General features: G+C 43.4%; 2 protein-coding genes across 2 annotated transcripts; both read right to left on the reverse strand.

Annotated features, from left to right (window-relative positions):
• Positions 1-768: 768 nt before the first annotated feature.
• Positions 769-3,064, reverse strand: LOC308163111 (AN1-type zinc finger protein 5; the record flags this gene model as incomplete). Its single annotated transcript, XM_080537297.1, has 5 exons — positions 2,866-3,064; positions 2,453-2,561; positions 2,037-2,155; positions 1,686-1,793; positions 769-917 (listed from the first exon to the last, which is right to left on the reverse strand). Exons 1-5 carry the CDS (start codon positions 3,023-3,025, stop codon positions 769-771), a joined length of 645 nt encoding a protein of 214 aa, XP_080393423.1. The 5' UTR covers positions 3,026-3,064.
• Positions 3,065-6,407: 3,343 nt separating this feature from the next.
• On the reverse strand, positions 6,408-14,090 carry plin3 (perilipin 3). Its single transcript, XM_080537168.1, has 8 exons — positions 14,021-14,090; positions 10,778-10,867; positions 10,276-10,471; positions 10,006-10,088; positions 9,344-9,662; positions 8,455-8,807; positions 8,023-8,241; positions 6,408-7,436 (listed from the first exon to the last, which is right to left on the reverse strand). Exons 2-8 carry the CDS (start codon positions 10,844-10,846, stop codon positions 7,278-7,280), a joined length of 1,398 nt encoding a protein of 465 aa, XP_080393294.1. The 5' UTR covers positions 10,847-10,867; positions 14,021-14,090; the 3' UTR covers positions 6,408-7,277.
• Between the last annotated feature and the right edge of the window lie 13,108 nt (positions 14,091-27,198).

Raw genomic sequence — 27,198 nt, forward strand, 5'->3', positions numbered from 1 at the left:
AGAGGGCCAAAATAAAATGAAAAGAAAAAAAAAGGCCAATACAGGAAGTGGACATTGTCTGGAAGTAAATTAATCTAAAGCCCTCAAAAGATCTCGCTGACACATCAAAACTCCCAGTCTGGATAACAAAACCGTTCCACTTGACCTCCCGGTGTCCTTAGCCGAGCTGTGGCATGCTCTTAAACAGCCTACCCCCCTGTCTCATTTAACCATCTTGCAGGGATAATATAAAAATAAACTCACAAGTCCACCAAGTTAAGAAACAATAAAAAGGGTAAAAATGTTATGTCTTCCCTCCCCACAGCAGACTAATGCCCACCAAACCCTGCTGCTTTCTCCCTTACTCTCAAGTCAATGCCACACACACACACACACACACACAAAACACACCATCTCCCCACACAGGCATTCACACACACACGCGCACACACACACGCACACACACACACACACACACACGCACACACACACGCACACACACACGCACACACAAAACACACCATCTCCTCACACAGCCATTCACACACACGTGCGCACACACCACCCCCTCCCCACACACCCCCACACACACACACACCCCCACAGTCTCTAACAGTCACTCAAGGAGAGAGAGGGAGATGCCAATGAAGGGAGGGCTGGGACAGGGGCTGTGACAACGCCACCCCACCCGCCTTATACTACCATGAACAAATGAAGCCATTTTATCTGGTATTTTTCCATGCCGCCATTGTTCCAAATTTTGCACGTCAACGACTCAATACTCAGTCCTCATAACTTCTGGATCTTCTCGGCCACCACGATGGGGTTCTCTTTGCGTATGCGGGCCGCGGCGGCACCCCTGTAGTCGTAGGGACAGTCATGTTTGTCAGAGTAGCGGTGGATGGCGCAGAACAGGTTACCACAGCGACAGTCAAAGCCTAGAGTAAGGAAACAGACAAAGTGAATATATATATACATATTTTTTAAAGTCTCTGAAGTCAGTGAGGACTAAGTGGACCGTGGTGGGCTCCTAGGACGTGTACTAGGATGCTTTGAGGGTTTCCAAGAGGCTTTTTGCGAAGCAGACGAAGGCGACGTAAGAGTGCAAGCCGGCAGTACACTGTGAAATGCCACGGACCGTGAAATGCACCACTAGCCTGCAGTATGCTGCTCTCTACACCAACGTGATAGGTGGACTACCTTTATACAACAAGACATCCGTTTCAAATAAGCCCTCTGAAGTACACTGGTGCCGTGCAAGTATTGAAAGAAAACAACAACCTTTTTATTTATGTAAACCAGCTCCTTCCCTTCTTGTGTTTTTTTTTTCTTTTTTTTTTTTCCTAGCACCGGGGGAGCCACCCCTCCTAAATTTCGTTGTTTGGTACCTGTACTATAGCAATGACAATAAAGACCATTCATTCATTCATTCATTCATTCATTCATTCATTTATTGTAAAAACAAAAACAATACAAATGAAAAACATGAATAAGCAGCAAGGGCTAATAAGGATCAGCGCAATTAGTTCGCATTCAATACACTGTTTGATTGAACTATGTATTGATGCTTATACTGTAAAATGTATCCATTCACTGCAAGTCGCTTTGGATAAAAGCGTCAGCTAAATGGCATATATTATTATTATGATTATGATTATTATTATTATTATTATATTATTATTATGCCTAAACCCCTCCTCTCTTACCTGTGAGGCCTACTTTCTTCCGGCAGGTAAAGCATCGGTTCTTCTTCTTGTTTTTGTCCGGGGTCTGATCTCCGTCAGACGAGGCCTGCGCCGCCTCCTCCGTCGGCTCTGTGGAAACACAACACCTGACTGAGCCTCAGACACACCAGCAGTCAGGTTCACTTCACTGGATTGGTTTTTTTAAATAATTGGTTCCTGTAAATATGGATATTAAAGTAAAAGCGTTATTCGACCAAAACAGAATGGATTTGTAAGTCGCTTTGGATAAAGGCGTCAACATTTTTTTTCATGTAAATGTAAACTCTGAGTAGGTCAAACGGGTTGGACGACAAAGGTCCCTGGGCTTCTTACCTGTGTCTTTGGATGTCCCCTCATCCTCTTCCTCCTCCAGGTCAGCCCTGTCTGAGTCAGTGGCACCAGCATCCTGGGAGATACTCATGGCTGTCATCTGCTGGGTTACTGGGCTGGGACTGTGTTCGCACGCACACCACACGCACGCACGCACGCACACACAGACACGCACGCACACACGCACACGCACACGCACACGCACACGCGCACGCACACACACACACACACACACACACGCACAGAATTAAAGAGGTGGATAACTGTCCCAACATCCAGACCAGGGGCAGACTGGTTTTGGAACTCCGAAACACAACGATAAACAAACTCCTCTCGAGCAGTGGCTTACTGTTAATCTAACGGGTTCCATTTAGCAGTCTGTGTGTCTGCAGAAACAAGCTGATTCTCTGTCAGCATACCTGGATGTCCTTTCCTCTGGCTGGGTGACCCCTTCCGTGCCGGGTTCCGACGTTGTGCTCTCCACAGACACACCGGCCGCTCCTGGAGACCCCACTGGCGACGTAGCGGCTGTGGACCGAACCACATGCAAGTTAATAAACGACACAACAGAACAGAGACAGACATTTCTTGGTCCAACTTGTGTTCTTGACAATTGGGCGACCTATCTATATCGCATTGCAATGCCACATGACACGCCATTGTTTACCAACATGGCTTTCCATGAACAAAGAAAAAAACGTGTTTTGTTTCACGAATGGATAAATCACTCTCTTGCTTTTGCCACAGTTTGGCAGCCTCTGCTACCTCATTCTCCAGCCCCTTTTAGCAGGCAGGCCCCCCACCCTTTTGGGTCCCTCTCCCATCTTCCTACCTTTCTCACCTGGGGGGCTGGAACGGCCCCCTCCCTGTTGTCTCTGCAGGTGTTCCTTGTAGCAGACCGAGCACATGCCGTTGGTGCGGGGGTTACCATAGAAACCGCAGCCCATAGCGCAAAGCATCGGCACCTGCGTCTGATTGGTCTCCTGAGCCATACTCTATGACAAAGGGGGGAGGGGGGTAAGGGGGATGGGAGAGGATATTCCTGAAAACGGGGTTGAAGAGTTAGTCAAAACTAGTGCCCATTTGGTAACATGAACATTTCAACAACTAGCTAAAAGAGCTTGGAGACCGGCATTGCAGCACGAGAGCTGTTCTGAAAGTCTACACCGAAAGGGATGCACATCTGTTGAGTTTATCGGAGGGGATCATCGACAGGTAGTTTCTCTAGCGTAGGACTACTTAAGATCGGTTCCACCTTTGCTTGTTCAAGTACAGTATCCGAATACCGTACTTGTTCATGGAATTCAGTGTACAGCTTGACACTTTGATGATTCAAAGCTCTGAAGATTGACAATGGTAAACAATAACAGTGCATAGACGGAGGCCAAAGACATGAGATGCACTAAGCAATTTCTCCAGAAAAATATGTGTCCTTGCTTTTTTAATGAGTTTTATGATGACAACACTTGGAACACACGTCTAGTGAATTGACATAGCCGTGGCATGTCGTGAGCTTAGAATTATAAGGTTCTATCTCCGTTTACGGCAGTTCAGAGATATTGAGCGTTTTCACATTCCATTATGTTTTGTGAGATGGAACCTTTGTATTTAATGAATTACTACCTCAAAAATTTCAACATTTAAAAAAATAACACCACACAGGCATTAATAAACACCTAATGGATCAGATTATGTAAAAAACTCAATTTTGACCAAAATGGAGATAGAACCTTATAATTCTAACGTCACGATGTGTCACACAACACACATTGTACCTTAGCTGCAGTGTTAGGCACTGTAAAACAAAAATAGTTTCTGCTAATCTGGACAAACAAAAGAAACAGCGAGCTACTCTGCCTTGACTAGGAGGACAGGAGGAGGACATCAGCATAGCCACGTTCAATTCAGCGGACCAATCAAGGACAAATCAAGGACCCCAATTGAAATAAGCCAGTGGCTTTCTTGGGTTTTTATCCTGTTAGTTGACCTTGTATGTAATATGTACTCTCATGTACCTACTTCTGCAAATCTTCTAATAAAGTTTTCAATCAATCAATCAAACCTCAAGTGTTTTGGTCGGGGGGAGGTCTCTCTGTCTCTCTCTCTCTCTCTCTCTGTCTCTCTCTCTCTCTCTCTGTGTGTCTCTGTCTCTCTCTCTCTCTCTCTCTGTCTCTCTCTCTGTCTCTCTCTCTCTCTCTCTCTCTGTCTGTCTGTCTCTCTGTCTCTCTCTGTCTCTCTCTCTCTCTCTGTCTCTCTCTGTCTCTGTCTCTCTCTCTCTCTCTCTGTCTCTCTCTCTCTCTCTCTCTCTCTCTCTGTCTCTCTCTCTGTCTCTCTCTCTCTCTCTCTGTCTCTCTCTGTCTCTCTCTCTCTCTCTCTCTCTGTCTCTCTCTCTCTGTCTCTCTCTCTCTCTGTCTCTCTCTCTCTCTGTCTCTCTCTCTCTGTCTCTCTCTCTGTCTCTCTCTGTCTCTCTCTCTCTGTGTCTCTCTCTCTGTCTCTATCTCTCTCTCTCTGTCTCTCTCTCTCTCTCTCTCTCTCTCTCTCTCTGTCTCTGTCTCTCTCTGTCTCTCTCTCTCTCTCTCTCTCTCTCTCTCTCTCTCTCTGTCTGTCTGTCTGTCTGTCTCTCTCTCTCTGTCTCTCAGTCAGGACAAGGAAACTTGAGTTGAAAACAAAGAGCAGAACACAAAAATGACATTTTTAAAAAAAAACATTGCATCGATAGTTCTTAACTAGACCAGATGACAACTGGCTGAACTCACTAAAGGTTAGGGTCGCTGGCTAAACAATGACAACATCTGATTGTCATCATCAGTCACCAGGTCTTAGATGGTTTTTGTCCGCAGTCGAAAAAACAATCGTGTCCTCAAGCTCAGAGTCAAGCAAAATAACATTAGCCAGCAAAAGGGATATCTATCTAGATAGCTTGATTGATTGCAATCAAAGGACAGACAAACGTCAACATTTCGTGAGCTTAGAATGAGAAGGTTATATCTCCGTTTAGAATGATAAGGTTCTATCTCCGTTTAGAATGATAAGGTTCTATCTCCGTTTAGAATGATAAGGTTCTTCTATCTCCGTTTAGAATGATAAGGTTCTATCTCCGTTTAGAATTATAAGGTTCTATCTCCGTTTAGTGCAGTTCAGAGATATTGAGCGTCAAAGTTTTTACATTCCATTATGTTTTGTGAGATGGAACCTTTGTATTTTAGGAATTACTAACTCAAAAATGTCAACATTTTAAAAACAACACCACACAGGCATTAATAAACACCTAATGGATCAGATTATGTAAAAAACTCAATTTTGACCAAAAATGGAGATCCTAGAACCTTATAATTCGAACGTCACGATTTGATGAAATAGACGTTCAAGTACAAAAGAATGACCTCGCAATGTGGCAATGCGACTTTGTTTTGTTTGTCACACACGTTTCTGTTTCTGTAGCTGTCACACAACGTTAGCTTAGCTGTGTTAGCATGAAGCTAAGCCTGGCTGCGTTAGGAAGGGAACGCACCAAACCTCCTGACAAGGTTTGAATCGGTTTACATTCACCCAAGCTTTTTAATTTTTTGGCACTTTGAAAACTGAATAAAGCAGTACCTGAGATAGGAAATGGGGGAAGAGGGGGTTGTTGACGACCTTGGTCTTCAAATAATGGTCCAGTAGTGCGTTCAGGCCTCCTACCCAGCGCTGCCTGCTCCCGACATGAGAAACAACCGAAGTGACGTCACCCCTGAGCAACAATTCATTATTTTTCTATTTATTTTTTTCCACAATCACCCAGATTTTTTTTTTTTTTAAATGAGATACAGTGAATCAAATGTCATCTGTTGGGACAGTCAAGAGTCAAAGTTGGTTGTCAGTGCCAGTTGCCAGAACAGTGTATTGGACAACAATGTATTGGACAATTAGTGGGTACAGTAAACTAAAGTCACTAGACAAACAAAAAACACAAGGAACATATATTCTCAGAATAATTCTGCGACAGACAGACAGATTTTTTTTTTTTAAATGAGATACAGTGAATCAAATGTCATCTGAAACTACTGTTGGGTTGGGGCAGTCAAGAGTCAAAGTTGGTTGTCAGTGCCAGTTGGCAGAACAGTGTATTGGACAACAATGTATTGGACAATTAGTGGGGTACAGTAAACTAAAGTCACCAGACAAACAAAAAAGACAAGGGACATATATTCTGCGAGACAGACAGACACACACACACAGACACAGACACACACACACACACAGACAGACACGCACACAAACACTCCATACTTTGTAATGATTCATGCACATGAATACAGTTGATAATGTTATGTCTGTCTAACATGTTTACTCAAAGTTGGATTGTTAGTTAGTCAGAAATAAAAGGTCTCAGGACAAAGCCAACATAACCTTTATTCATTCTACGGAGAACAACAAGTGTCAGGGTTAACAATGACAAGCTCATCTCACAAGCCCAGAGACGGACCTCTGCAGACCACAGGCAGATGCCACTTTGACATTTTGACACGACACATTTCTGTCATTAAGCTGATTAAAGGTATACAGTACCGTAGTTAAACAAAAAATCACATATTTGGCCCCTTACCCAGAAACAAGTGCTTACTCTGAATTATATTATATTATATATTATACACAGTTAATACAGTTAAAGTGATGGTAGGACTTAAGAATATGTCATGGTTCGACAAGGCTATAGATTTGACTGTAATTCACAACAAACATTTAGTACAGTAGTTACCTCCTTCTAGAGAATCAAAAGTGTTTGACAATAGATGGGATTTACAATATTTTATCAGAGTTCATTATGGACTTTCAATTGTGCATAGACGGTAGTATTTATTCACCATCTCTATTGCAGCCCAAAGCACATCAAGGAATCTGACACAAAACCAATATTTTCAATCTTGCTTTTAATGTCTAGTACCTTTCCCCCTAGTCTAGTCTATAGTCTATCAGTACCTGACTTTTTTCAGTACTTTTAGTTTCTATTGCTTTATCTTTGTATTGATTGTCTTCTCCATGGATGTAGTGTCTTGTGAGTACTGAGAAAAGTGCTATACAAAATACATGTATTATTATTACTAATATTACTACTAGCATGTATAAAAAGCTGCTCACATCGCTCCAGCGACACAGTAATTGAAGGCCTTGGTCATTAACAGATGAAAAGCACAAGCCATTTTTGGAGTGAGACATCTACTACCCTCAGTCCTTCTCTTGCGTCACACATCCTTACACGACCTTCTATTGCCCCCCCGTCTCTACCGCTTTCCCACCCTCCCCCTTCTCTGTGATCTGGGGCGCCCCCTTCTCTGTGACCTGGGGTGCAAAAGGTCCAACCAGCCAGTTGAGTGGGGTGTTGTTGACCAAGTACTCCATCACACCATCCAGAGACTGGCGCACCTGTGGAAAAAAAAAATTGGGTCATTTAACATAAACAGCCAATTAGTGACTGATTGATTAGTGAACCTATTAGTGACACTCATTCAGAAAAGACAACCATCTGTTGTTATGGACAGCAAATCTATGTGTTGGTTGAAAGCCGTAATTAAACTGTCTGTACGGACTGTGTGTTTCGTGCTGAAGGTACTTATTTTACTGTACTGTCTAATTAGAATGCCTAATTAAAAATAAAGTTATAGTTTAAGTCTATTTTAATAATGGTACTATAAATACAGTATCATTATTAGAATGGAATGGTGTGACAACATGACTTAACAAACGGGAATAAAAAGCACAAGCTGATATGACCTAGATTCATAAGGGAGTGAAGACACAAATGGTAAATAAACTAATGGTAAATGGTCTGACTTATATAGCGCCTTATTCCAAAGCGCTTCACAATGGCCTCTCATTCACCCATTCACACACACATTCATACACCAATGGCGGCAAGCTACCATGCAAGGCGCCGGCCCGCTCATTGGGAGCAATTTGGGGGTTCAGTGTCAGTGGCTAGAACGGTGTGGCAGGCAGGAGTTCATTTTACTTGTGTCAGACGGTGTCGGGTCTGCTCCAGGAGGACGGGGGTGAGGCTGCTGGTGCTGCCCAGAGAAGAGCTCAGTTCCTCGGCCGCCCGCCGAGCGCTCGCCAGCTGGTCCTGGACTGCACCAGGAAGCCCCTGCGCACTGGACACCACGCCAGAGCACGCAGAGCGCAACTGGTCACTGAGACCACGCACCATGGAGAGGGTCCGCCACTCCAACTGCTGCACGCACAACACACCACACCACACCACAACATTCACAGGCTAGCAAAACGATCGAGACAAATTGGAGTTAGAGACTGTGTTTATAATTTGTGTTTATAATTTCTCAACATGCAACATGAGTGCAACATGCACAAAAAAGACATCATGCACATTGAAAGAGAACGCATGGACGGTTTGAACCCATTTAATTCCCAGCAGCCTCCTCCCCACCTCAGTCTGGTCCTTAGCTCCGTCCACCTCCTCCTCCGCTCGTCCGTCTTTAGGCTGGCTCGCCTGCCACTCTCTCCAGCGCTGGAGCAGCTGTTCTGGCGCCCCGCCCAGCTGGTGGCTGGCAGTGCCCAGGGTGGCCCGGGCCGTCTCTAGCAGGTCCAGGGTGCTAGTGATCTGGGCCACGGTAGAGTAGGTGGTGTCCCTCGCGCGCCGGGCTTTCACCAGGGACAGCTCGCGGGCGCGCTCCTGCACCGTGGCGGACAGTTTGCCCAGGCGGACGAAATAGCTCGGGCCGGATCCCACCGGCGCTGGTGCTAGGGCAGTCTCCTCCGTGGCAGGCTCTGCCACAGCAGCTGCAGGAGGAGAAGGGATCGTTAAGTTGTGTTACGTTAATGTCTGAGATTAGAGACACGGGTTTCAGTGCTGATCAAGTATCGCCATTCATTCATTCATTCAATTCATTCAATTCATTCAAAGCAAAGTTCTCAATGTTGGACAGAATTTTCCTTCTTTCTCAGCTCATGATAATCTATTACTTTGCACATACTACCTTTGCACATATCATATTTTTGCACATTGCACATACCTCTTTTTGATATAGCCTCTATTTATACATCTGCACATACTATACTGTACATAGCTACCATCACTGTACATAGCTCACAATTGTACATACCTCTAACTACCATACTTGCCATACTGTACCTATCACTATCATGTTTTATATCACTATTTGCACTTCTAGTTAGATGCTAAACTGCATTTCGTTGTACTGGTACTAATACTCTGCAATGACAATAAAGTTGAATCTAATCTAATCTAATCTAATCTAATCTATTGACCTGACTCAAACCATGACTTCATCCCACACAGAAATCCCGTGACTGACCCAGTTCTCTCTCGCTAAGAGGCAGGTTGTGTTCCACCCAGTCCTCCGAGCGGCTGAGGGCCAGGCCCACCCCGCTGCTGACCATCTGGCCCACCCGGGAACCCATGACCGAGCTGATGCCTCCGCTGACCGCCGCGCGGGTCATCTGCATGCCCTCGAACACCGCTCCCAACATAGCCCCGGTCCAGGAGTCTTTGGCCTCCACCACCGCATCCTTGGCCCCCACCACCGCATCCTTGGCCCCCACCACAGCCCCGGTCACGGCGTCTTTGGCCCCCGTCACCGACTGGTACACCATGCCCACTGTGTCTGACACCAGCTGAGGATGGAGACACAACATACAGTATGACTGTACATAGCTACCGTAACTGTACATAGCTTACTGCAATCCATCTCTTGTATATACCTCTAACTACCGTACTTGTCATACTGTATCACTTAAATCACTACACTATCATGTTTTAGATCACTATTTGCACTTCGGGTTAGATGCTAAACTGCATTTTGTTGTCTGGTACTTGGTACTCTGCAATGACAATAAAAGTTGAATCTAATCTAATCTAATCTAGCTGTAAAGACAGTTCAGACATAGAACTGACACAACAAATAAGAACTGCATGAGAAGCATTAGCGGAGTGATGCAGTCACACACAGTCTCTCACCTGATCAGCTGGCTTCTGCAGGATGGGCAGCTTCTCCTCCATCTTGCTCAGTCCCATGTTGGCATATTCATTAACCACGGCAACTGCGTGGAGAGAGATCACTCATCATCCCCTTGTCACAGAAATCACCCCCGTAAAATAAATCTTTGGATTATGAGGCATCTGTCTCTAGTGTGTCTCAAGCGATCCATTATATTACAGAATGTTCTATATAAATAAAGAGGGATGGGTCGAGTCACCATCCATCAGTAGTACCACCGTGGAACCTACTCTGGGGCTCCAGTCTGTCGAGGAGGGGTTTGGACCCGGTGCTGGCCGCCGCTCCTAGGGTGCGCACCCCGCTCTCGGCGGCGTCCATGACCCCTTTCAGCAGGGGGGAGCTGTCCTTCGTGCTGGCGTAGGCGCTGGAGACCACGTCGCAGGCCGAGCTCACCAGGGGAAGGCTGCCAACCCGTGACACGACACTCTGGAAGGAGCCGGAATCATTGTTAGACAAGACAAATAGCGATTAGCGGTTCCTATTGTGTTTTTCCTCAAACGCCTAAGTGCTTGTCATTATAGGCCACAGGGGTATAGAGCTTGATGAAGCCACTATGTCACTAAATCAGTGAGTACAAAAACAGTGTTTCCGATTTATTCACAAACTGATACGTCAGTGCGTCCCACTTTCCATTCGACGTCGGGGCGCCGGGTTTAATGTTATCTGTGCATGAGCAGACCGTCTCTGGGAGCTGTTTGCTTCAGACTAAACTAATGAGTCATTTCAGCTCACCTGCTGATCACCATTACGCTGCTGTGCTGCGACTGCAGAGATCTCATCAGTCTTCCCGCTGTCTGCCATTGCGCCAGATGTGCTCAGTTTCTTATGGAGATAAAGAGAGGGAAGGAGAGAGAAAAAGTAGTCACCTCGGGTTGCATGGTTTATTATGAGAAGAAGAATGAGAAGAAGATTTTGTATTTGGTCTACAAGACAGACATTCATTATCCAGCTGAACAGCACTGTCTGATAGAAGGGATTAACCATCCCTCCATCCCCCGGTTAGCAGGCAGACAGAAAAGTCAACCATATCCCATTTGTCAAACCACATAATAACAGGGTAGAACTAGAATAGGCTGTGTTGTGAATGACTCAAGTCACTGAGCAGAATTAGACTTATTGAGCTAGGAAATATGATTGAAATCTTGCTGTTTTCATTTGTGTCAACCACAGCAAAAATGTTTCCATTGTGAGGAAGAGACACAGGCAGAAATACAGAACAGTAGCTCTCCACACAGACAAATGGTACAGCTTCCTTTATAGGTTTGTCTAGGCTTGTTACACAAGTAGGCCATATTGGGAATTTACCAAAACAGAGTATAGTCTATACAATTCTATAAAATATGCTATTTCATAATTTGATAATATGATTTTCATTCAAATTTCAATTGAATTACATCACATTTGAACACTGAAATTCTACAGAATTAGGGTGCTATGGTGATCATTTAAAAATGGATGACCTTCCATAATTCATCACATCTCGTTATTTTCCCGCGGTTGCTAGGGTTAACATCCAGTCAGTTGCTAGGGTTAACAGCCAGTGTTTACATTTCGGGGTCCTAATGAAGCCGTACTCGAATTCTGATTGGTTTATCAACTAGAGCGACCAGCGATGTGCCTGAGCAGACAGACGATTAAAAAACAAGTTTGTGAAAATCTCTGTCATAACTACAGCTGCCAACAAATTGTTATAGACTTAAGAGAATTACTTAATATCGTATGTAAGAGATCGTGTACTCTGTAGATGGAAAAAGATAAACTTCACGAAAAACGCGTTCGTTTGGAAGTCACTTTTGGTGGCGACACACTTTGACACCAGTCGAGAAATGTGTTTCTAATATCCAAGAAGGACTTTTTAAAAGATGAGCTTCGATATCCCAAAGGTTAACCAGTCTGAACTACGGTTGGACAATGCGACTCGGTTTCTTTCAGAAATACGTAATTGTTTCATCCATAATGGTGAGAACAATATTACCATACTTGTTTTTGGTTTAAGGGCTGTGGCTTTTCAAAACTGTTTTCATTGTAATCAGATCCCCTAGGAGCTGGGTTGCTATAGTTTATCAGTTGACCTAAAATGACATCTTGTGACCATGAATTTGGCCTACTGGCATACTTTCCTCATTAAGAATCGTGAAATGGAAAATGAGATATATGAATGTGTCTTTCCCAGGCCGGATAGTTTTAGAGGAACATGCTCCAGCCAGCCCACAGGGAGGTGTGGCAGCACCCTGTCCTGTGTCCCCGGTGGCTGGCAGCCCTGCTCAGCAGGCCACACTGATGGAGCCCTTGAGACTGTACCCAGTCAACCCAGCCAACCTGCCAGACGCCTCCACCATCTTCAACTGTCTGGTCGGACTCAAGGACCTGAAGGCTCAACCAGGGCAGACCCTCACTCTGACCCCCGTGGGGACGGTGAACCTCCCCCAGGCTTGGCGGATGGAGCTGGCTGAGGGGACGGGGGGCCGCCTGCCTTCCGCCGCAGACACACCCAGCAGCAGCACACACTCTGACTAGCATCTAAACTCTGCTCTAAGAACGGGGGTGGGGAATACCCATTGGACTGATATGCCTATTTTGAAATATAACGATCTAAGTATTCCTAAATAGAGTCATTTTCAACAGCAAAACTGTGATGTGTATTTTTTGTCTTGTCTAACAGTAGCATACTGCAAGCAGGGTAGTTCATCTCAATTGGGTAGATCAAGATTGTAAGAACTCAGGCAAACGTCCTGACAAGACTGAGAGGAAAAAGCACTCCTCTCTGTGGATTACAGTCTTCGTAACACTCATGAAAAGTAGGATAGAGATAGCTAGCTAAAGCCAAAAAGCCTATACTTTTGAGAGGCAAGTGAGATGTTCACATCAGACGACACTCCCCTGGAGCAAAGTCTGTATGTCTCATATCTGAAGGAACCACAGATAAAAAGAGGGCATGTTCTTAGTTTTTATGACTTGAGAGCAGGTCTTAGATAAATTATGAAGATAAAGACAACTAGTAACATTAATAGAAATCCCTGAAACGAGATAGCCTAACTAACCAATAAGTATGTCCACATTGTGCCAGCACATTGAGCAACACAAAACTATGTTTAGTGTTTTTTTGATTGTTGCACCACAAAGATGTAGGCCACACAGCCCCATCCAGTCACAAGCTGACCCCCTCTGATCCCTGCAGCTAAGTGCTGTGTTGAGAAACCAGACTGCCACCCACCCACCCAGGGGGCATGATCATGGGGTGATGTCAAAACCCCCCAAAAGCATGTGACTTCCAGACCCTAGACAAAATCATTTCCAGGTACGTCTGGGGGAAAATATGATATATATTTGATGAAATATTTTTTTACAAATAACAGAAAAAGAAAAACCCCAACAGTCCAGTCCTGGCATATTATTGTCAAATTCGAAAATCTGTTGAACTTTACCCCAGAAGTGGGATTTTCCCCCTCTAATTGGGTTTTCTTGCAAATCTTGTTCACAACGTTATTATGGTAGACTCACTAACAAGCTAAGCATTGTTATTAATATTATTTCTGGATAAGCTGCAGGCAAGCCCACTAAAAAGAAAATCACGTGCACTTTTAACTAGTTGGATCAACATAAAAGTTAGAAAAAACTACCTAAGCTTGCTGTCTCTCAACATAACTTTATAAATATGAATCAGCCGTGTACTAGTTCGTGAGTTTAGAATGATAAGGTTCTATCTCCGTTTAGAATGATAAGGTTCTATCTCCGTTTAGGACAGTTCAGATATATTGAGCGTCAACGTTTTTACATTCCATTATGTTTTGTGAGATAGAACCTTTGTATTTTATGAATTACTAACTCGAAAATGTCAACATTTTAAAAATAACACCACACAGGCATTAATAAACACCTAATGGATCAGATTATGTAAAAAAAACTCAATTTTGACAAAAATGGAGATAGAACCTTATAATTCTAACGTCACGATTTGTCAAATACGCCACTGACCTCACTGATCGCGTCCGGTCCTGTCCTAGGTTGACCCGAAGATTGGCCAAGTTCAACAGCTTCTCGACCAAGCCCCTGTGACAATGTAACAACTTACTACATGAAGCAACACATGGGGGTGCGTTCATCATTCTGCTCTGAGAGCGCCGCAGCGCACACTGGGTTTAACCTCCTAAAGAAACCAAGTAATTTGATTGGACAAGAGGCATTCCGTCAGTGCTGATCAGATTTCCAGAGCGTGTTTACGAACGCACCCATGATCTTGGGGTGCGTTCATCATTCTGCTCTGAGAGCGCCGCAGCACACACTGGGTTCAACGTCCTAAAGACACCGAGTCATTTGATTGGACAAGAGGCATTCCGTGAGTGCTGATCAAAATTCCAGAGCGTGTTTTACGAACGCACCCATGATCTTAAACGGAGGCGGAGTTTTCTAATTGTTCCTGAAAGTTAGTGAACCAATCATCTCACAGAAGACAGGAACGAAACTAAAAGTTTACTAAAGTAACTTAAGCAATAACTGTTGCAATCTTGCACTAACCAATGAATCTGTTATGTACAGATTACTCTTTGAATCTTTTATTAAGATTATCATGTAACAAAAAGGTATGAGGAAGACTCGGACAGTGTTGAACTTGACACATCTCTCTATTTCCTACTAGATGAAGTAACAGTAAAGGCCTAGTTGTGAGATCCATCCAGATAAAAAAGTTGGTTATATTATAGCTGCCAACTATCTTATTAACTAACTGTCTGATTTGCGGGTCAATAAAAACTTTTTATTAGACCTGATTACGATAGATTAAGATCTTTAGGCCTCATAAACCATGACATTATTATTATTAAGGGTGAAATGCAATGAAATCACAACCCGATTGACCTGCTCCACCTGCCTGTGCATGGCCAAGTCTCACCGTATACATTTCATGGGGCTTGGGGCTCAATGTGTTTTTTACCTGTATAAATAAAGGTTAATAAAATAATGTTGGAGTAATAAACTTCATCTGATCCAATAAAAAAACATATTTTGATATGTCAATTGAATATTTCTAGAGATCATGGACGACCTGATTTGATTCAAGTAAAACACAGACATTTAATTCATGAATTTTTCAACTGTATAAATAGGAGAGAAAGAGAAAGTCATTGTTTGTATGTCTCTGTGGGAAGCACTAAAATTGCAACTGTTAGATCAACCACTAGAGGGCAGTCTTTGCCCACAGTCTGATGGGCTGCAGCCTCACCCACTTAGCTCAACAACCTCTGCAATGACAAGCTCTCTCTAGTGAAGTCTGGGCTGGCAGCCTGGCACGGTGACAGTGGCACCCAAATTGAATATTAATTTAGAGCAACCTTTTGCACATATTATATCTACATGCTTCTTGTTTATCTACAGAGTAACTCCTCGAACTATGAAGATGTTGTCTAAAGACATGTGTGTGGATCCATTAATTAACAAGCATGTGTGATGCCTAACCTACATTGGGGCTAAATGTTGTTGCCCATCTTACATTATGCATCTCTGATACATTGCAAACAAATTAATATGAGGATTGTTTATAGAATTGAATAGTAATGGAAATGTGTTGTTTTCATGGGGTGGAATTTAATGATATCAGCTCCTTCTTTATTTCTTTAAAAGCAGAACAGCGTGAGACTCTGTTTGGTTGTCAGAATGTAATCCCAGCAGAGGTCTTTATTATAGATAATACATACTGTGTATATCTATGGTCTTTTAGCAGTATTTTTTTATACAGGATTCCATTTCATACAAACCCCTCCATTCCATTAGGACATTTCCATTACAATAGAACATGATCCATTAGAATTTTCATTATCTGCCCTTTTCTATTTTCACAACTATTAGACCCAAACTCTGAAGGGTATTACTTTGATATTGATATCAGGAATACGCTGAATGGCTTCTGCATGCAGCTCAATATGTTTGAAGTGAAATGTAGTCTCTGTGGTCACATTTATAATCAGCAGGCCCTACTGGAACTAAACAAACATGTCCACAGTGAAACCGAAACATTAACAAACAAGAGAATGAATGTTTCTGGAGTTTTCTGGAGAACAGTGGTTTGTCTGTGCTCCCTCACTGGCTCATAGTCATATATATTTCAGTTATTGGTTTGTGGCTTTTTGGAGGAGTATGGGGATTGAATGTTCCCCAGTGTCCCCCTACTTCCTCCTCTCCTTTCGTTTCCCAAGACAGGGGTTACCAGCACATGCCCCAGAGGCCGGCGGTGTCATCTGTTTCTGCTTAACTCTTACTCTGCTCTACTGGATCAATTGATTGTGGCCCAAATTGTTCTGGATATTGAGTAATTGAAGATTAGGAGATAACACGGAAATCACTGATCCCTCAGGAGAAATGATCACTCTCTCCTTGCTGCCTGGGGACATACTTTTCTAGATTAACAAAACTAAATTGGCGACCTACCTAGCTTTCTTGGGGTGTATGGCATGCCAGCTGTTGATTGTATCTGGAATATTGTATTGCCTTGAAATGAGTTATAAGGCCTGGGTCAAATTACGAACATTCTGGATCGTTTTTATTTTTTTACTACTGATCCCTAGGAACTGACCATACTGAAGAGGAAAACAAGTTTACCATAAAGGCGTCACGTTGGCCTTTAATCCATATCGTTTGACATGATTAATGACTTGTTCCAAGAAAGTATCCATCATCATAATCTCTGCTAAGCAAACATGCAATATAATTACAAAGTAATGAAAAACATTTGCTCGCATTCATGTTTACATAAAGAACAGATGTTACAGGTTTGCCGCACAAATGCTGTTTCAAAGCATTGCTTTCATTTTGATTGCTATTATCCACTGCATTTGAAGCATTTCAATATCAGTAAAGCCAAAGGGCACGCCGCTAAATCTGTTGGGAATAATTTACCATCTGGACACTTAAAATCAATTTCATATCACTGTAACCTCTAAAACCACAGCACTCACAGGAATATTATTTCCCAGCGTCCTGAAACATATTTCCGGGTGGAGTGCAACATTAGGTATCAGTAACATATAACACAACGCTACAAATCATCTCAAGGCTGAAACTTGATATTGACATTTGCCCCGGCAATATACTGTCCAATAACATACTAATAAGCCGTAACCTTGACCCAGGAGAAGCAGGTCTCATGAGCAGAAACATCCTTCATGTGGAAGTGATATGGAGGCCAGGGGTTGACCATGCATCACATGTTGACAACCACATACAGTACTGTCCCAGGCACCATCTCCCCCCATCGTCTTGTGAGAGTAGCAGGTCCTCTTGTGCTTTCCCAGATTCCCTGTTTTTCCACCACTTCCACTTTGATTGATTGATTGATTGATTGAGAATGTTTATTTTGGTCCCTTATACAATTCATAATACAGAGATTAAAAATGTACACAGTCACAATGCGTAACACGAGGACCAAAAAGGTGTAGGCTGAAGCCATGGCTTTGATTAAAACTGAAACAGCTTTGGGTTTTGTATGTCCAGGAGTCCTCTCTCTCTCTCTCTCTGTCTCTCTGTCTCTCTCTCTCTCTCTCTCTCTCTCTCTCTCTCTCTCTCTCTCTCTCTCTCTCTCTCTCTCTCTCTCTCTCTCTCTCTCTCTCTCTCTCTCTCGCCGAGTGTTTTTTTGTTCTACAAGCCGTTTGTACGACGAATCCACATATAAAAATCTGTTAGAAGCAGTGATGAAAAAAAAAGCCCCACTAATTATGCGCATCAGGGGGCATTCAAATTGAACATTTTCACAGAGTGTGTGAGAGCTCATCCTTATTCTTTTAAAAATGAATACTCATAAAAGTAATTAGCTTCATGTATTTGGCTCTGTGTGAGTAAGTGTCCCTCTCTTTAATCTCTTAGAGTTTATGAGCATCGAGGCTCATTTAAGAAAAAGTTTAAAACGACTCTGTATTTTGGCTCTGTATGAGCTTTGAGCTTTCAGCTTACATATTGACAGTATGATTTGTTGCGAACCTCTGGGTCTCCTGGACCTTTATAACAACAATGTGGGTTCGTCCACTGCAAGAGAACCTCCCTAGTTCCCAAAACAACATACACAACGAAAAGCAAGACAAACAAGACACATTCCTCTTGAGGAAAAAATTGTTCAAGTCTGCAGCACGACTCCTGTTTATTCTAGTGTGATTATTCCCCCTCAGGGTTGCGCAGACGGGTCACTGGCTGTGGCAGAGGTGTGCTGTGGGTCAGGAGGGAAGGACAGCTAGCCCTGAAATATTCATAGTCTGGCTGTGATGTGTATTTGCCCTGGCAGTGATGGGCAACAACTGTACCATTCCCCAAACAAAGGCCTGGTGTGTTGCAGTCCGTTGTGACTCTGGGGCTTTCCATGTACGGTCCTGACCCGCTGGCGGTGAGGCACAGAACATCCCTGTTCCCTGTGTTGTCCCTCCCCTCTCCCCCTCTCCCCCTCTCCTCTCCTTCATCATCTCTACACCGTGCTGTACTCCCACACAGCCTGATGGACGGCTACCATGACAAAGCCCTCCTCTCCCACAGTCAAAACATGTCCATAGTCAGACCGGTCTGAACCAGTTTATCAGGTCTGGACAATGACCAAGGGAAAATTGCCTGTAATTTAATTTGCATTCGCCGAGCTCAAGTTGTTATCTTACCTAAGTACAGCCTGATATAGTCAAATGGGTATTAAACTTGTTGATTAAATTTGTACACGTGATTGTAATTATGGGTGCCACAGTGAGGATACAGCACCACTTACGCTTGTCAATGCAAGAGGGATTACATCGAACTATTGGACCGCTCATGGTCCCGTTCATCATTCTCTTTTCTCTGTGAACAAAAACGACAGCAATGAGGCCTGACCGATGGCATTGTTCCTGTCGCCATCACAGTACCTCCCCCCCCCGCCTGCTCTGTGTACACGGATAACCTACTGTTGTTGCAGCTATAAAGCGATGGAGGGGGAAAGAGGAACAAAGTTTGTCCGGGTGCCCAGCTGTTTGTGTTTGCAGTTTGAGTGTCAGATCAATCGAGCGGGCCCCTGCTATTTGGGAGTCGCCTCGGAACAGTTTCATCAAATCCAACTGAGATTTCACTGCAGAATAAATGTCTAAGTAATGATAGAGAGAGGAAACAGAACAGCCCTGAAACACCACTTATCATGTCTGAGTGTTTTTGACTGGGTTTTATTTTGGGATTGTCGAACAAGGCATCAGATCACAAGGGGACACACTGGGGCGCTTGGCTAGCTCGTGACAGGACATAATCTGATTTTAATCTGATCACATGGACAGTTATATCTTTGTATTTCTGCCTGTTCGCTGAACTCCAGTGTGTCTTTGACTCTATGAAAACAGTGTTTTTGTTGGTGAATGTAGCATCTGTGTAGCCTCATTTCCATATCTCTCTATCATCTGCCATGACACCTGCCCCTTGGGTCCATGCATCATCAGGCACATACTGTAACAAAGGAGCGACAATGACTGTTGCCGTACTGTGAATATACACATACAGATTTAGCATAGGCATCACTCTCTCCTCTCCTCTCCTCTCCTCCCATCACCTCTCCTCTTCTCTCCTCTCCTCCCATCACCTCTCCTCTTCTCTCCTCTCCTCCCATCACCTCTCCTCTTCTCTCCTCCCATCTCCTCTCCTCTCCTCTCCTCCCATCACCTCTCCTCTTCTCTCCTCTCCTCCCGTCTCCTCTTCTCTCCTCTCCTCCCATCACCTCTCCTCTTCTCTCCTCTCCTCCCATCTCCTCCCATCTCCCCTCCCCTCCTCTCCTCTCCTCTCCTCCCATCTCCTCTCCTCTCCTCTCCTCCCATCTCCTCTCCTCTCCTCTCATCTCCTCTCTGAGGTGATCTCAGAGGTGACTGTATTGTCCCGTCCCATTTCCCCCGTGTAGTTGAAAGATTAAAAAGTGCAATGTTCTCAATCAAAGGTCATACATTTCTCTAAGCTATTTCATTTTTCCATGCGGCTTGGCACCTCCTTATCTAGCAGCGGTCTACAGATATCAGCCTGCCTGCTCGGAGACACTGTGTGGGATGAAAGGGAGGAAGAACAAAAACATGTTTTTGCTTAGTTATTTATTTATCATATGTCTGTTTCCCATCTTCCTCCATCTTTGACAGGAGATCAAATGGAAGATTTTTCTGCAGATTTTATTTTCTACGTTTCTTTGCCCTAATTTATCCCTTTTTGGAAAGCATTTGAAGCACATTCAAACATACAGCACAATATATGTATTACATTAGTATATGTGTTATACATGCACACACGCACACATGCACACATGCACGCGCACACACACACACACACACACACACACACACACACACACACACACGCACACACACACCAAACAGGGCTGACCAGCATTTCCTAGTGAGCGCTGATTGGGAGGTGAACCTCTATAAACCTTGCTTAGGCTGTGATCGTAGCCACAGGTATTCTCAGGTATGTGCTAAAGTGTGTGAGACAGGGAAACCCATCACTATTCAGGTGCTGGCCCCAGCATTGTACTGCTTGAATAATGATGCTGCTGCTTGCTGTTGACTGAGCTGTGTCCTCTGGTGCGGGAGCAGTCATCCACACATTGTTGATTTAGTCCGACACAGAATTTTTCTGCAAGTATTCATCGTGAGGTAAGACGGTGGTCAAACATAACAGAGGTTTGTGTCATGTCAGTTGCCATAAACTCACACCAGGTGACTGTTTATTACATGTTATGGCATTACTGTGACGGTGCTATGTAGCCTGTACCTTCTGGTGGAGGGTCCAAGCAAAGTGCTGCCCACTGTTCTTTGGGTTCTTCTGGGGGATGGGGATTATGTCTGACCTGTGATGGACCAGCAAGATTAGATTAGATTAGATTAGATTACATTCTTTGTACTTTATTGTCATTGCAGAGTACAAGTACCAGACAACGAAATGCAGTTTAGCTATCTAACCAGAAGTGCAAATACTGATAACAAAACATCATAGTGATGAGTGATAGGTACAATATGGCAACTACGGTAGTTAGAGGAATATACAGGAGACGGCCAAGCCAGAAGATCTAAAAAGACAATACTGTATATATATAAGTCGTACAGATAGTTTCAAGATGTGACACAACAAGTTGTGCCTGATTTGTTTGTGTGACAATGTTGTCTCTTCACTGTTAAAAGAAAGTGTTGCCGAACCCTAAAACTGGTGGCAAGTACCAATTTAAAACCTTCAAAACCTTTTTTTTCGCTGGTGTTTGCAGACAATACATGGAGTAGTTTTTGTACATAAAGGTTTTGAGACATGCTTTAGGTATAGGTCCAGCATGAAACATTCATGATGAGATGCTTTGAAACATGACATGGTGTGTTGTTACCACCAATAAATCAAGAATTGTGAAGCACCTTAAAGACATTTAGAACTCTAATCTAGAAGTGTTTGATCTCCCATACCATGGTGTTTGGAAGCACTCCGTGTGTAGAATTAGAACACCTCTTTTTTTGGGAGTGTCAAGACTCTCTCCCCTCTGAGGATTCCAAACACTGTTATAATGCTATGTTGATACGTAAGCACTAAGAGTGTTCAAAAAGCCCCATCTCTGATAGATACCTACTCGAACATCTCATCGAGCGTACCTACTCATTAAAAAGGCTGGATAGACAAAAGTGTTTATACACTGTAGGAACCATCATGTTTGTGATTGGCTGCTGAGTTACATGTCATCACCAGCACGGTCACCCATTGTTTGCTCAGCCAATTACATGCAACAGGAAGCATTTAGTACGGACACACCTCTGACACTGATGCTGACAGAATGAAGTTGTAAAGTGTATGGAATCTAAGAATCTCCCAACTTTGCTTTTTGAGGTTTAACTACCTTCCTTTCGTGTAACGTCAGAGGTCCAACTCGGTGTCGCGTAGCCATGCCCGCATCTCTGGTTCTAGGTCGAAGAGGCTGGCTTCTGAGGGTGGTCTATATAACTATATAACTATTTAACTACCGTGCATGCGTAGTTGCATTGATCAAGTGTCTACTAGAAGTACTTTGAATAATTGATAGTATTATAGTAGTATTATAGTATTATAGTATTATAGTCTTATAGTAGTATACTGTATATATCAAAATGAGGTATAGTTAACTGTCAATGTCTTCTTAATCCTGACTTTCATAGTTTCCACTTGTTTGATTTTTGTGCAAGATGGCTGACAGCATATCGCCATTGGGCATGAAGCATGGGATTTTAAGTTTAGCCATTTTTAATGGTTTCGGCCTTCTTACATATCAAAGAAGTGAAGGAACAAGTTTCTAAACAGAGCTTTGGTGAAATACTCATTATAAATAGAGGCAAAATGTAATGCCTGTGGTGAACCAAGTCTCATGATCTCATTGATAGTTTTTAATGATTTTTCCTCTTGAAATGTATTTATTTATTTATTTTTAAATGTTACTAAAGATACACTATGGAGGTTTACTTGCAAATAGTTTATCTTTTTTTTAAAGTATAGTTATAAAATCCAATGATGTCATTTCTTACCTCATTATACATTACACAATACATATTTTTAGGGCGACAAACTTTGGCAAGATAAACTTGGCAAAAGCTCATGGGTGTTGAGAGGTGTGTCCCCCAAGATAATTTCTTGGCATTATTTCAGACTATTTAGGGGACCCCTTTTGGCTCAAGAGCACGCCCAGGGGCAGAATCCTCCATAACGTAACTTTAAGACACTACAAGGTGACACAGTAGCAGTCTAGGCTGCACCACTGTGTATTATCATTTGTCACCCCTTGAAATCTATAGGAAAACAAATATTTCTGTTCCCAGCAACAATATAATTCAGAGTTCCCAAAGCCCTCTATATTTCCCATAACCTAAATATTAGGTCTTCTATCGTGAGGACCAGGCTTTAGCTCGGTGGGACCTGCTTCTCCTCTATACTGAGGTCCTGGGGTCAGGTCTCAGGTTTTACCTGGATGACTGACCTCCATGTTCTAGCTCTGACCTACAGTCCTAAGCTGGTAAACTGATCAGTGCTGTTCTCTCTTCTCTCCAGGGGAGGCCCACAGGCTCCTGGAACAACAGCTTGGTAAATTGCTATATTATATATATATACATATATATATATATATGTTACGGTACATGTGGGAATACTAGGGTTAGGGTTAGATGCTACGTCGACTTGGTACATGCTGGCATGTCTAACCCTACCCCTAATCCTAACCCTAACCCTAACCCTACCCCTAACCCTAGCACCCTAGCACCTAACCCTAACCCTAGTTTTCCCACATGTATTGTATTCCCACATGTACCGTAACATACAGTATATATATATATATATATATATATATATATATATATATATACTGTATATTGCTGTTTGTCAATTGAGTGCAAACATGTTGATATGGTATGATGTGTAAAGTGTTGATTGTTAATACAATGGTAGTGATCCTTGCCTATAGTATGTAAGTCAAACAAACTTTCTCTCTTTCTCTTTCAAGTGGAATATCTCTGTTTGGAGTAGTGGACAAGCCCCATCATAGCAGATTGTTATACTATTATTGAATCTATATTTCGTTCTCCTACAAATATCATTATCATGTCACTGCACATGCGTCCCCACTCATAAACAATGTTATCATTGACTGTTATGGTATCTGACCCCCATGGAGGACACAGCCTGGTCAAAGATACCATCCACAAACTGGATGTTGTTTTTAAATGAAAAACCAATTTTATTTTCACAGCACTCTCTTGCGACAACGTTCTGATTTAATAACCATTTCGGATGTTTCGTTGCACTGTTAGTGGTGTGTTCAATCACATTTAGTGTATCGTAGCAATTATATTGGGTTTACATTTAAACATCAGCTAGGTACACCACTTATTACTATGGCTTTAAATGTTTTTTTTTTCTCCACTTTCTTCTAACATTGTATAATTCATCAAGTATTGCAAATGTGCTACAATGCTGTGGCATTTTCTGTCTTTGATGCAATTAGACATGATTAAGGATGAATTAATTCCATTCCAGTCGCTGCGTAAATTCTGCTTCAGGTTTTGGGCATGACCATTTCTGAGTCGCTGTGGGTGACAGGAGGGAGCAGTACAGAAGATGCTGTATTCCACCGGTCCGCTATCAGAGAAACACTGAAGCCTGTGATCTGATCTTCATACCTTGACAAAAGCTCCTGAGGGGGGAAGCTACAGGAAAAATACCTATTTGTCATAAATAAACCGATGAATGAGAGTTTCCTCCCAGCAAGATCCTGAAGCTGGAGGCGCATATTGGGAAAAGAAAAGGGGCGCATACCAACCAGATCATATGAACAGCCTTTTTTCTTTCAATGAGACCATGCAGAAGTGAAAAAGACGCATCAATGACAGTCTACTGGCAAAACCTGCGCAGCTACACCGAGCACCAAATAACGGCTGTGGGGATCGCCTAGAATGATTGATCACGCAACTGTTAAGCGATCGAGACAGATGTAATATTCATAGTTCGGTGCCAGTGTGCCACTGGGGTGGTGCATGGATTGTTATTGCAATCAGTCGTTTTTCCATCATCCACAGATCCACTGCTACCAGCGATCAAATGCAAATGACTTAGGAATTCCGGACGGCTGTCTGAGTCTGAGGAGGAATATTGCACCAGAGCTCCAACACGGGAATGCCATGTGTCGTGGTCGTGGAGCGACATAAGAAGTGCTTTCTTTGTTGGCTGTTTTTTCCACCGGGGGGGACAGGACAGGTGGTGTTGTGTGTGTTTGGAGGGGGGTATGGACACACAAGCCCAGAGACAGTTGTCTTAAGCCAAGGATGTCACGCCGGCGAACGGGACCCGTTCTCTAACAGCAGAGACAGGTGCGACAGTGAGATTGAAGTAGGAGTTTAAGAACAAACGGAGGCATTAGGATTGGGGGTTGACGAAAACACTCGGACCCACCTCGGACCCACCTCTTACGGACTGGATATTAGGCTAATCCAGGGGACACCAGACTTTGTGGAGCCGAAAAGGCGCACCTTTTACGCGACAATACGTGGTGAGTGTCGGCCGATGGAGTGAGGGTGTTGGTTGGTGCGCTCTGGGGCATTGCCTCTATCGTGACGTTAGAATTATAAGGTTCTATCTCCATTTGTGTCAAAATTGAGTTTTTTTTTCTCCATAATCTGATCCATTAGGTGTTTATTAATGCCTGTGTGGTGTTATTTTAAAAATGTTGACATTTTTGAGTTAGTAATTCATAAAATACTAAAGGTTCCATCTCACAAAACATAATGGAATGTAAAAACTTTGACGCTCAATATCTCTGAACTGCCCTAAACGGAGATAGAACCTTCTCATTCTAAACGGAGATAGAACCTTCTCATTCTAAACGGAGATAGAACCTTCTCATTCTAAACGGAGATAGAACCTTCTCATTCTAAACGGAGATAGAACCTTATCATTCTAAGCTCACGTCTTGTCTTGGGCACAGACGCAGGGTTCCGAACACGGAAGGTTCGGGTTTGAATGGGTTTGGAATGAATGTGAGCAACTTCTAACTGTAGCTTACAGGCAAATACTTTAAATTAGCTTAGGTCAAAAGACAGAGTTGCCTATACACGGTGCGATGTTACAGGGTAATTAATTAATGTGAGCAATAGCCTAAGCCCTGATAATGCCGTTATTCTGCAGTTATTGTTATGGAATTTATAAAGAATATTATAGGCCCGATATTGTTTGTCATTGGGGTATTTTCTCAATTTCATACTGCGTAGCTTCGTGGAACGCAAACCACATGCAAATGTAGGTTTCTGATCAGATCACAGCACGACTCATTGATTGACTATACTTGATGGCTGTCTATTATCACTGTCTATTATGAAAAAAAAACTATTGATTTCTATTGAAAAAACACTATCTGACTTCGACAGAGCTAGCTATTTATTTATTTTTATTCGAATATATTATGATAATATTCAATATATTCACTATATTCGTTACAGTTCCATTTTGTTTTGGTTGTTGTTATTGGTGACACGTTTGAGTCTATGTGGTTTTTATTTTTGTACATTGTGATATTGCAAATTCGAATCTCTACAGTTTCTGCACAGGGATATTTCAGAAAATGCATTGAAATCTCCCTCTCTCTTGTCCAGTCACATGAAGAGTTCAGTTGCTATGAGAGCAGCCCACTGTGTGTGTGTGTGTGTGTGTGTGTTTGTTTTGTGTTTTGTGTGTGTGTGTGTGTGTGTGTGTGTGTGTGTTTGTTTTGTGTTTGGTGTGTGTATGTGTGTGCACGTGTGTGTGCGTGTGCGTGTGTTTGTTTTGTGTGTGTGTGTGTGTGTGTGTGTGTGTGTGTGTGTGTGTGTGTGTGTGTGTGGTTAATGCCACTGCTGGTGTTGTGTTTGCTGGTCTGTGATCCTAACCACCAGGCCCCAGTTGTCCTCAAGTCCTGCCCTCAGGCTCAGCCACCTCTCTCTCTCTCTCTCTCTCTCTCTCTCTCTCTCTCTCTCTCTCTGTCTCTGTCTGTCTCTGTTTCTCTCTGCCACCCCTCTCTCTGTCTCTCTCTGTCTGTCTCTGTTTCTCTCTCTCTCTCTGTTTCTCTGTCTGTCTCTCCCTCTCTCCCACCCTCCCTCTCTCTCTCTCTCTCTCCCTCCCTCCCTCTCTCTCTCTCTCTCTCTCTCTCTCTCTGTCTCCCTCCCTCCCTCTCTCTCTCTCTTGCTCCCTTCCTCCCCCCTCTTTCTCCCTCCCTCCCTCCCTCCCTTTCTCTCTCTCTCTCCCCCCTTTCTCTCTCCCTCTCTCTCTCTCTCCCTCTCTCTTTGCAGCAGCTGCTGCCTTAACAGTACATTGAGCTAGCCGGCTGGGTAGTGTCAGAATTGAATTTGCGTTTTTATGTGAGGGGGGCTAACACTGAACACTGAATCGGTTGGCTCTGGGGCTCCTAAAGTTTCTCCCCATTTGGAAGCTGCAGGTTTTTGTTGTGGTCCCTGTTTCAAATTCAAATTGCCTTTGAGCTGCCTTTTGTCTGCCTCTGAGGTTTGTGGACTGGAAAGGGAGAGAAAGTAAGTGAAGTCCCCAAGGGTCAGAGCATTCCAATAATGAGCCCAAGTGTGAGAGAGGAGAGAGGAGAGAGGAGAGCCGGGAGAGAGAAAAGAGGGGGAGGGGGGGTGGGGGGAGAGGAGGGAGGACAGGAGACAGTTCTCTTC

Source organism: Nansenia antarctica, assembly GCF_963989245.1.
Source record: "Nansenia antarctica genome assembly, chromosome: 7".
NCBI classification, from domain to species: Eukaryota; Metazoa; Chordata; class Actinopteri; order Argentiniformes; family Microstomatidae; genus Nansenia; species Nansenia antarctica.